The 10,717-nt window shown below is 33.1% G+C and overlaps 2 protein-coding genes across 2 annotated transcripts; one reads left to right on the forward strand and one right to left on the reverse strand.

Moving 5' to 3' along the window:
• Window positions 1-716: 716 nt before the first annotated feature.
• Window positions 717-8,225, reverse strand: LOC132753062 (perlucin-like). Its single transcript, XM_060743474.1, has 4 exons — window positions 8,098-8,225; window positions 7,191-7,285; window positions 6,758-6,848; window positions 717-964 (listed from the first exon to the last, which is right to left on the reverse strand). The coding sequence occupies exons 1-4, from the start codon at window positions 8,165-8,167 to the stop codon at window positions 744-746; spliced, it is 477 nt and encodes a 158-aa protein (XP_060599457.1). The 5' UTR covers window positions 8,168-8,225; the 3' UTR covers window positions 717-743.
• A 571-nt stretch (window positions 8,226-8,796) lies between these two features.
• LOC132753059 (macrophage migration inhibitory factor-like) lies at window positions 8,797-10,706 on the forward strand (the record flags this gene model as incomplete). Its single annotated transcript, XM_060743473.1, has 2 exons — window positions 8,797-9,123; window positions 10,534-10,706. Coding segments are annotated over exons 1-2 (281 nt in total), but the record flags the coding sequence as incomplete, so codon positions are not given.
• Between the last annotated feature and the right edge of the window lie 11 nt (window positions 10,707-10,717).

The raw sequence follows: 10,717 nt of genomic DNA on the forward strand, positions 1-10,717 counted from the left end.
AAATACGGGCAATAAAAATTCATCAAAACATTAAACAGCTTTTTTGGACGAAGTCCGACTGTTATCAGTTTGACTTCCTGTAAAATTAATAGGAAAGGACTGAATATGAGAAGATTTTTCATTGGTCATTTTAAAATTACAAACTGAAGTCGATTTATCTCATTGGTCATTCTAAAATAAAATGTAAATGACAGTTCTGACTATTCTGAAATAAAATGTAGAGGATAGTTATTACCATTCTAAAATAAAATTTTAAGGATATCTCTAAGATAAAATATAAAGGGAATTTTGCCACTATTAGATAAAATGTAAATGATAGTTCTAAAATAAAATGTACAGGAATGAGTAGAGTTCTTTAAAAGTGGTAAATTTGTAAATGATTACAAAATTTATAAATTCTTCTGCCGAGTATCTTTTTTTAAAGATATTTTTTTGTTAATTGTGCGTCATGTTCTTGCGAATTACAAATCGTTAGGTATACTTATTAAGTGACACTGAAAAAAAATGTTGGAGCATCACACTAAATACCGTATTCCGGTATATACCGGACAAGGGGCTCAAATGATTAAACAGTAAAAGCCCGCCTTTTCACCCACCGAACGCACTTTAAGACATCACACCAATTTATATACAATAATGAATGAAAAATATAAAAATCGAAGAAAAAAAAGCGATGTTTGTCTACATTGTGATCATGATTTCTACACTGTTCCAACACTGTAGTGACTTAAATCCATACACATTTACCCCTTTTCACAAATGTAGTTTTCAGTCCTGGTGCACTCCGCATCAGCCCACTTGTAATTCCTGGAAGATGCGTAAAACACGCAGTTTTCTCTACCTATGTTATCCGGCTCGGACTGTCCCCAGTTGGTGTATCCAACATCTGTGAGAAGTTCTCGACTTGTTTCCCATTCATACTCTCTTTCCACACGCTTATCAGTAAGGCCGATCCAATAATAATCTAGTTTTAAATTTCATATAAAACAAGTAAAACAAGAAATATTTAAAAGAAAGACAGAAAGAAAAAAGAAAGAAAGAAAGAAAGAAAGAAAGACAATCGGCATAAATTCAGAATATGCTTTTTACTGTAAGGAATAGTTGGTATTTACATATCCGAATGACGATTTGATAAGAAATTGTGTTTTTGTTTTGACTTACTGTATATATCTTTGCCGTTTTAATTACTTGTCCAGTTTTGACAAATTATATAAAGTTAAATATAAATATATTTATGACACTTTTCTTCTTACAGCTGTTTAAACTGTTCATCACTGCTGCTCTTTTAACCAGTGTTAAACGTCCTTATTCAGTTGAAAGTTTTTTAACATACAATTCTATTTTTTATACAAAATAGGCCTTCAACGATTTTCACACATCTATGCGGAATGTTTTATTCTTAAGTGAAAATATGCCTACGCCATATTTCGCCAATGTCTGTTTATTACGTTTTAATGGAATAAAAGAACAGTTTAGAACAGTATATGAATTGGTATTGGCTCATAAAAATTGTATTACAAAAAATGCTAGGAATCGACGTTGAGCCGGATAAAAAAAGAGAAAAAAAGAAGAGTTTTTCCTTTTAAAGAAAAACTCCGAACACTACTTACCAAAATGGAACCTTTTGCAATGTTTTAAGTCATTTATTAATATGTTTCATTACAAACAATTGATCTCAGAACCTACTAGAGTTAGTATTACAAGTGCAACTATTATTGACTTGATATTGGTGTCTGATAATGATAAAATTACTCACTCAGGTGTAATTCATACTTCATTTAGTGATCATAGCTTAATATTTTGTACAAGAAAAGTCAGTAAAATTCCTATTTGTTTTCATAACAATGTCACTTTAAGATCTTTGAAAAATTATAACAAAGATGACTTTCAAGCTAGTCTTCTAGATACTGACTGGTCTCCTGTTTTGCTAAGTGATAATGTAAATGATGCCTGGAATATATTTAAACAGTTACTTTTATCTGTGATAGACAATATAGCACCTGTGAAACAGACCAGAATTAAACAGAGAACAGAACCATGGATTGACTCAGACATTCTTAGTGTAATTAATGAAAGGGATAAAGCTTTTAATAAATATAAATGTGATAGAAACTGTGATAATTATGACTCATTTAAGAGTCTCAAGAACAAAGTTCAGTATCTTGTTGCCAAAGCAAAAAAGGAATATTTTACTAATACACTGGAGGAGAACAAAAATGACTCAACCTCTTTATGGAAAACTGTTAAAAATCTTGGTTTGCCTTCCAAGAAGGGTTGATCTTCAACCAGTTCAAATATTTGTTTAAATATCGATGATAATGTGTGTTTTGAACAGAAACTTATTGCTGAATCATTTAACAAATTTTATACAACAGTTGCATGTAAACTTGTTGAAAAGTTGCCAGAAAGTATGCATAAATTTGGTACGAATTTTGTTAATACTTTTTATGCAAATAAGGGTGTTTTTGCAAACAGTTTTTCTTTTTCCATTGTTTCTGAAAGTAAAGTTCTTAAATACTTAACTTCATTAGGTGTCAAAAAAGCTACTGGCTTAGATGGTATACCTTCACGTTTTATCAGAGATGGATCCCCAGTTATTGCTAGTCCATTAGCTCATATCATAAACTTATCCCTTATCCAAGGTCAAGTCCCTGATGATCTTAAATCTGCAAGAGTTGTTCCCCTCTATAAAAAGAACGACAAATTGTCTGTTGGTAATTACCGGCCTGTGTCCATTTTAAATGTTGTATCTAAAATCCTTGAAAAGGTGGTTTATGACCAGGTTGAAGCTTATTTTAAGGATAAAGATCTGCTGTATAAATTTCAATCAGGTTTCAGGAGTGGCTTCTCTACTGATACTTGTCTGATTCACCTTACAGACTTTATCAGGTATGAAAATGATAAAGGTAATGTTGTTGGTATGGTGCTGCTGGATTTGCAGAAAACGTTTGACACAGTCGACCATTCCATTCTTTTAATGAAACTGCAAGCATCAGGTCTTAGTATTGACGTCCTAAATTGGTTCAAATCATATTTATCAGATAGACAGCAGCTTGTAGATGTCTCTGGTACTTATTCTTCCAATTCCAAAATTACATGTGGTGTTCCTCAGGGCTCAATCCTTGGACCCCTTCTCTTTTTAATTTATGTAAATGATATGTCAGCTGTGGTCAAAAATAAATTGCTTTTGTATACTGATGATTCTGGTATCCTTGTATCTGGTAAAAGTTTATCTGTTGTTGAAAAGGCATTGACAGATGATATGGAATTGGTCAGCCAATGGTTAGTGGACAATAAGTTGTCATTGCATTTGGGTAAAACCGAGTCAATTTTATTTGGGTCCAGGCAAAAACTTAGGTCACAATCTAACCTGCATATAACATGTGATGGTGCATCCATTGAATCAACTTCATCTATCAAGTATCTTGGGATTACTATAGACCAAAATCTGTCATTTTGCGCCATGGCCGAGTCTGTTCTTAAGAAGGCCAACTCTCGGTTAAAATTTCTTTACCGCAAGAAAGAGTTTCCTACTCAGCATACCAAGAAACTTCTGGTTATGTCTCTTATTCAGTGTCACTATGATTACGCATGCTCTGTTTGGTATAATAGCTTGACACAGTCTTTAAAAAATAAGTTACAAACTTGTCAAAACAAAATAATGAGATTTGTACTTGACTTGGACTCTAGAGCCCACATTGACCCATCCCACTTTAAGTCCCTTAACTGGTTACCGGTCCACAAAAGAGTTGAACAGATAATGTTGTGTCATGTTTTTAAGAGAAAAAATGGCCTATCTCCGGATTACATGTCTGAACACTTTATTTCACAAGATTCCATTCATAATTATAGTACAAGACTTAGTCAAAAGGGTGGATATTATCTACCTAAGGTCAAAGGCCAGGGTTCTAAATCATTTGCTTTCTCTGGTATTAAATTATGGAATGATTTACCTGTAAAGTTAACGGAGATCAACAGGTTACAAAGTTTTAATAAAAAATTCTAGAAACAAAGTGATCCCTCGGAAGCATTAATCACAACAAAATAACATAAGAATTGCAGACTCGGTTTGATTGAGTCTGTACATGAGGGATAATGGATAAGTGCAACATCCCTCACGCCCCCTAGCACCGGCTTGAGCGGTACTCAATTCTCAACACTTTATAGTGTTGGCATCAAGAGCGGTACTCAATTCTCAACACTTTATAGTGTTGGCATCAATGATCCCGAAGGACCAGAAAATATAACAACACTGAAGTGAAGTACGGGGCAACTTTTTACGGCTGCCACACAGCACTTGACACCTGCTGTTGTGAAGTACAAAATTCTGGAAACAAAGTGATCCCTCGGAAGCATTAATCACAACAAAATAACATAAGAATTGCAGACTCGGTTTGATTGAGTCTGTACATGAGGGATAATGGATAAGTGCAACATCCCTCACGCCCCCTAGCACCGGCTTGAGCGGTACTCAATTCTCAACACTTTATAGTGTTGGCATCAAGAGCGGTACTCAATTCTCAACACTTTATAGTGTTGGCATCAATGATCCCGAAGGACCAGAAAATATAACAACACTCAAAAGTCATCTTATGAACAGTATTTAAATTTTTTTTTAAACATGTTTTTACATATTTCGGCTCAGGATTTTAAATTGTCTGCCATTTATCTTATTACAATTTTAGTAATGTGTTTTAAATCCTAGCTGTAAACAGGAGTATCATTAACTCAAGATTTGACTGTGATATACATTTTTATGATTTATTAGTATTTTTAAACATGATTATATTAAGGTTTGCCTCTCTATGTCATGCCGCCAATACAAAGGACCACAATGGAAATAAGAGCTTTTTTGCCCTTTTTTGTGTTATCCTTGGTTTTGGTGAGCATGTCATAGTTTTACTCGTATGTGATATAGTATTTAATAATGCTCATTATTTTATCCTATGTTATATTGTCAACTATGTATATGCTTCCTTTGCCGAAATAAATCTATCTATCTATCTATCTATACTTCGTACGTGAAGATCGTACTTGAAGATAGAGGTTCATTTCTATATATAGGTAACCCGACAAAAACATGGCGAATGGTGTGCTCTGTAGGCGCCCCTTGTCATCCATTTTGTTTCAAATGATATTAAATTTTCCATTCTGATAGGGGTTTGGGTTGGCATTGTACGGGTAAAAATTGTCGAATATTATAAATGGGGACAATGGTAAAACAAACAACACGACAAATTATGAGTAAAAAACAATAAAATGGTACATTTCATAAAAGATCTTGCTCGTCTTCCAAATAAGGAATTGGGCATTACTATTTTTAGTGATGTCAAAATGTAAATTTGAGGTTGGACCTGGTCAGACTGTACGGAGATGTAGGCTGGCTTAGCTATCAACTGGTCTAATAAATGTTGTTTCCGGCAGTAAAGTGTAGACATGGCATGAAGGTGTAAAACGCAACAGTTTTTACTTCATATATTGGCAATGATAAGGGCACAAAATAGCATTCTCGAATTCTTTTTGGAGATAAGCTTTTAAGTCTGTATAAAAAATACATTGTTTTCCCTATGGAACTCATTTTTCCACCGTAATTATATGACATTTGTCGGTTTAGTTTCTTTTTTATTATTTATTTATCAAACAATAAGATTTAAGGGTGTCTTTTATTCTTCTTTATATGCAGCCTATTTAGTGACCTATATAACTTATAACGTAAGTTCACAGCTGAATCTCAGTGATATTATTAAATATATCATCTTTTGAAAACATATGGTTTATGCATACAGAAAACCATATGTCTTTTTATTATAATAAGCGAAAGATGGCGTTCATGATAAAATCACAGTAATGTTTTTAATCAAAGGGCTGCAGCTCTATGGTATTTTCTGATCTTTGCAATCTAAATCATACTGACTATCTGTATGTACTTTCCTGTATAAGTTTATTTTTATATACTATAATTCATCTTACGCAGCGACAGCGTTTTGATTTTCTTCTATAACAGTTTGAGATTTACATATGGAATTTTGCATGAAAAAAAAAAATAGAATTGCCTCGACTAGGATTTGAACCATAGGCCTCTCACACCCTCAACGAGACCGCTTACCTCTGCACCACGGAGCAGTTATACATATGAACCTTGAATAAAAACGAATACATTATGTAATTCTAAATTGAGAATTTCCATCATTTCGTGTTTGTAATCCTTATTAATTTCGAGGTATTTTGTTCACGATAAACGTGTTGTTTAACACTGATGAAAATAATTTATCGAAAATCTTCTCGCCAAAACAGTCCGACATGTATATATTCCACTGCTCGACAGTCAGATTTATTTGTGTACTACGCTCTGGAGTATTCGGTAATCGGCATAGCTAAAAATAGCATTTTCATTGATTAAATGATATTCATGATAATGCGAAGCTTTACGGAAATAGCCGAACATTTTTCATTGGGTAAAAAAGATATTCATCCGCGAAATTTGTGATTGTAACCTCATATTTCTATTGACTAATCTAAACTTTTAATGCACTGTAATTCGTTAAATGCCTACATTAAAAATTATTCTTTCTTTTAAATTGCTGGGTTTTAAGCAGTTTTGAGTGAGAACTACTTTGCGTTGTTAGTACTGTTAGGAAATTTTGTGTTAGACCGTGGATGTTAGCTATGTATTTACTGATCTTACGATCAGAAAATACAATTACTGATCTTACGATCAGAAAATACAAAAATCAAGACTATAAACACGTGTACGTACTTCCGAGACTCCTGGCTTTATTGGAAAGGTACAAATCTTCGTCTGCCGAATTTATTTCAACGAGCATTGAGCCAAATATTTTACAAGATTCCTGCAGCAAACAGCAACATAATCAACAATATTGTAAACAACACAAACAACTCTAACAGAGCGAATGAAAACAATTATTGTCCTTTTTTGGTAAAGACTACACTTAGAATAAAAAAGAGTTTTGTATTCAGGCTCCAGATTTTTTATCAAGTCATATGTCCGAAGATAAGTTATTTCGTGTATTCTCCGATCAAGTGAAAGGGTTAACATGTTGAGAAACAAGTACACATGAAAAAATCGTAAGAACAATTCTAAGTTATTCTTAAAAAGCTACTAACAGTAGTCCAAATAACCTCTTGGCCAAAGCAAATGCAACATCTACAAAAAGATAACCTATACATACATAGGCACCTGTCCAAGTTTCTTCGCCGTGACTAAAGAAGTAACAAGTACCATGATGACCTTCAAACCCGTCCGGGCAGTCCGTCCCTATCACTCCTAAATCAAAGAGGGTGAAAAGCTACAACGGACAGTATTTTATCAGTTGAATATTTGTTGTTTTGTATCTCATCGTCAAAACCATATCATAGTTTCTAAATTTGAAAGACTAATATTTGTAGGTTTCTATACGTAACCCGTTCTTAAAATAGCAGCTGAATATTTTGATATGAAAACACACTATGAATATATAGCATGTATTTTGGAACGACGTCGTCAGTATCGGAAGCTTGTTATAACTTTACAAAATTTTAAATAAGGTCTCGATTTTTATACTTATATAACGACAGAGTGCTTAACATGATCTTAGACCTCTTTACTATGACAAATACCTTGGTCATAAGGATGCAGAGGATAGTCGTTTACAAGACTTCTAAATGACAGGCATCTGATTACGATGGCAATGAAACAGAAAACATAGAAAAATGCCATGTAGGTGTACATTCTGACTAGGCATACATGTATTTTAATTTTACTTGACAACAACTATTTTACAAAGAAAATGTTCAATGCTCATAGAAATAAAATTAAAAAATCAAATCCTGCAAAAACAGTAATAGCTTTAAATGAAAGAATGCAAACATTCAGTTAAACGTACATATTAAGCACTAGCAGAATGTTTAAGCCTTTATGATCCATTGGCGGTGTTAACCTGTGTATACCAACAGTTAAATCAGGTCAACAGCTTGATTGAGTAATTGAATCTAGTTCTTTAGATATCAAAATTCTTTAGATTAACAATAAAAAAAATCAAAATTTCCAAGCAGGAATAGTCCATTTTACAAATAAAAGGGGTGAAACAATGGACATACCTTGGACATGCAAAATTGCCAGAGAAATGAACAATAAAACCATTTTGTCAATTGTTGAAAGTAGTAACATAATTGTGCTCTTCCTATTTAGTGCCCTTATCTAACTGAAGGTCAACAGGGGTTCAGATTATTGAAGCAATATTGCATACAAGTTTGCTTAATTTGTGTAATGGATTTTCCATTATTTAAATTTGGAACAGTCCAATAAAGGAGAGCCTCGCTCTTCTTTTTTTGGTCTTGGCTGATATTTTTTGTAATATCAGACACTGGCATGGTATTCTCTATATAATTGTATGCTTGCTTTGTATACAATTTTGTTTTATATTGAGAACTTTTATATCAACATTGTTTTACATGTTTTCCCCGTCATTTATTAGTTGTTTGTTGTATCTTATACTAAATACTATCAACATAATTATTTACCGTATTTATAAACCTTCCATTATAGACCAATTCACATTAACAAAACTTAAGATCTATTTATTTTTGACACGTACTAAAAAGAGTGAGTAAGATGCATATAAGATATCTGATTGTAACAGCGTTGATTTTATAATATGCAAAAGTCCTGTGATCGTGAATAAGTCAATAATACGACTCATCCTTTCGTTACAATATTATCACATTTTCCAAATCGATCTAATTGAGACAACCAAGTGCGTGCAATCGATATTTTGTGACCTTGGTTGTTTTGTTGTGTTAAGTTTAAATATAGATCGTCAGTAACAGGGTCATTTAACTTGTTATCTGTTACGTTAGCATAAAATGGAGACTAATATGTGAACTTATGCATGTTTAGATTTACATGAATAATATTCAAGCTAGTGTAGAATCTAAGATCAAGATCAAGGACATTAATGTTGACAAGATAAGTTTTATATATAGTAACTAGATTAAATATCTTAACTTTTAACTAAAATGCCGTTGTGTTATATATTCACGAATCTTAAAGACTCAGAAATTTCTCCAGACTTGGAAGAAAATCTAGAGGAATGTATCTCAAAATTAATGAATAAACCAAAGGAGGTGAGTATTTGATATATATGTGTGAGTATATATTATAATTACATCTAGTGTAGTAAAAGCGAACTGAAGTGTAATAACTGATTTAAGTGTATAGAAGCTATATATAAAATACTTGTATGAAATAAAAAATGGCAAAAAATGCCTTAAACACTTAAATTAATTTAAAGCGAGTGGCGCATGAACAAAGTCATTGATATTCGGATAAAACTCTTGTTAAAATAGCAAAATAATATTTTGTTCCGGATCATTTTATTCTGTTTAATACGTACATTATTCATGTGTGTTAAATAACAGAGACATTCTATGGTACAACTTTTTCGAGAATCAACAATATTATAATGGAACTCATATAATTTTACTGTTGATAAATTTTATAAAAATATTTCATAAGATATAGATTTATACCCTTTAAAACAGACATAACATTCAGAAACGAAAGTTATTCTATCAACGGGGGTGGTTGACTTATACTTGATTATGTTGTCTATCCTTCAATAAAATGATCATTTATCGGCTTGAGGCCACTTTAAAATATGTTGTTGAATTATACAAGGTTGTAAAAAATAATAAAATGTTGTGACGGTAGCGTTTGTAGTTTTTAACTCCGGATCACGGCAGTAAGCCATATTGAATTTACCAGAGCACAGTCCAGCTGGGTATTGTTGCTGGGCAGGCTGTCAAGCAGTTTACCAGTACTAGTTGCCTGATCTGATAACTTTTGTACATGCCAGAGCCAAGTGCGAATGACCGTAGAAAGGATTTAATGTTCAATCACAACGAAAGTGACCTGCACCGTCCGGAAATCGAACCCGGGTCACCCGATTTATAGTCCAGCGTTTTACCTATTGAGCTAATACACGACTACAGTAAGATTGTTTCATATTTGTACAAATAAATATCTGTTAAGCTATCAAACCTGTCAACAATAATGTCTTCATTCAAGTCAATTATAACCTCGATTTCTTCACAGCCAGGGATTAACGAGGAATTTGACTTTTAAAGTTTCAAACCCTTGATATCCTGCGGATACAGCTGATTAAACCCCCACTCATTGCCTGACATATTCCAGACATTTTGCTATTAGTACAAAACCAACGCATTAACCCGACAGGTCCTTAATTCCCCGCTTCTACCGCCGTTCCCAAAGAATTGGTTAGTCATAGTTCCAAGTTACTGGGAAATTTCAAAATGCTTTTTTAAATATAGTGCAGTTATTTTCGTGTTTCCTATCATAAATGAAATTATTATCTGCACACAAATAAGCTTAAATTCATGGTTATTTATCTTTTAAATCTGTTAATCAGAGTTTATTGTGTAATCTCCTTCCTGGGATTCGAGCTCACAATCATCCATTGGTAAACCTTGGCAGTTACACTATTATTGCATGAAATTTTAAAATGTTTTTTACAGCGGATTACTGTGATGCTGAACACCGGAATACGCATGAGGTTTGGTGGGAAGAAACAATTTTGTATGGTGTGCAATATTCATTCTATAGCCGTATTTGACGAGAAAAGAAATCCAGGATATTTTCCGCAATTATTTGACGTATTGACGTCGGCAACAAAACTTCCAGCAAGCAGGTAAGCTGTCG

Source organism: Ruditapes philippinarum, unplaced genomic scaffold (assembly GCF_026571515.1).
Source record: "Ruditapes philippinarum isolate M1 unplaced genomic scaffold, ASM2657151v2 ctg15300_1_1_1_1, whole genome shotgun sequence".
Classification (NCBI taxonomy): Eukaryota; Metazoa; Mollusca; class Bivalvia; order Venerida; family Veneridae; genus Ruditapes; species Ruditapes philippinarum.